Source organism: Eimeria mitis, genomic scaffold (assembly GCF_000499745.2).
Source record: "Eimeria mitis Houghton genomic scaffold, Emh_scaff906, whole genome shotgun sequence".
NCBI classification, from domain to species: domain Eukaryota; phylum Apicomplexa; class Conoidasida; order Eucoccidiorida; family Eimeriidae; genus Eimeria; species Eimeria mitis.
In genome coordinates this window covers 1-709 of record NW_013576666.1, presented here as the reverse complement: position 1 = coordinate 709, position 709 = coordinate 1, and the positions used below count along the sequence as shown (strand labels likewise).

The 709-nt window shown below is 50.1% G+C and overlaps 1 protein-coding gene across 1 annotated transcript in view; it reads right to left on the bottom strand.

Moving 5' to 3' along the window:
- EMH_0025080 (uncharacterized protein) overlaps positions 1-610 on the bottom strand; it is a gene marked incomplete at both ends in the record, with an annotated part of 1,496 nt that extends 886 nt beyond the window's left edge. The window contains 2 exons of the mRNA XM_013502396.1: positions 258-326; positions 557-610. Coding sequence (XP_013357850.1) covers positions 258-326; positions 557-610 — 123 coding nt within the window. The remainder of the gene's footprint in view (positions 1-257; positions 327-556) is intronic.
- Positions 611-709: the final 99 nt, after the last annotated feature.

The following is a 709-nucleotide window of genomic DNA, read 5'->3' as shown; positions in this document are numbered from 1 at the left end:
GGCAAAGTGGAAGAGAGCCAACAGAGAGGCAACAGCAGCAAACACGAACATCCTACCACTAAAAATCAGACTGTCCAACAGGGCCTTCACGCCCGCACGCGTGCAACCCTAGAAGTTCAGTGAAGGTGAAGTAGTAAGCAGGAACACGAAATGATTAAGTGAACGCGTTTGAGAGCCACGCTCAAAGCACTACACGAATACATTGTCTCTCTCTGCTGACTAGTATCGTTGAGCTGAGGAAATATGGTAGTGCTTACCGGTCCCTTGAGACTTTCGTTTGAGAACCTCCGAGGCAATCCAACGGGCAAGGGGCCAATCACCGTCAGCTGCGTATTCAACAGAAGCAGGCGCAGTCAATGCAACTGATTCTTCGCATATGCAATGCATAATGCAATTCTTTACGCAAAGACAGGAGCTCAGTTCTAAAAGACGGTCTTGCCAGTATCCACTCTATGTAGCCTGACAGGAAATACTCTCCATGAAAAGGGGCACGGATGCAAGTCTATATAGTTCACGACAAATGCCTCAAGCCAAGCGTCATTCCTTTCTGCTTTACGGCTGGAAGTACCGGCTGCGAAGTCTGCCGTGCCAGCTGCATGGGGGTAGTCATTGCGCGCTTTTGTGCAGGCGTCTACGACAGCTACCCGATCGTGTTCAGCTCCTTCTCCTAGAAGCCCCTTTAGAACGCCAGTTCTGTGTACAATGGCAG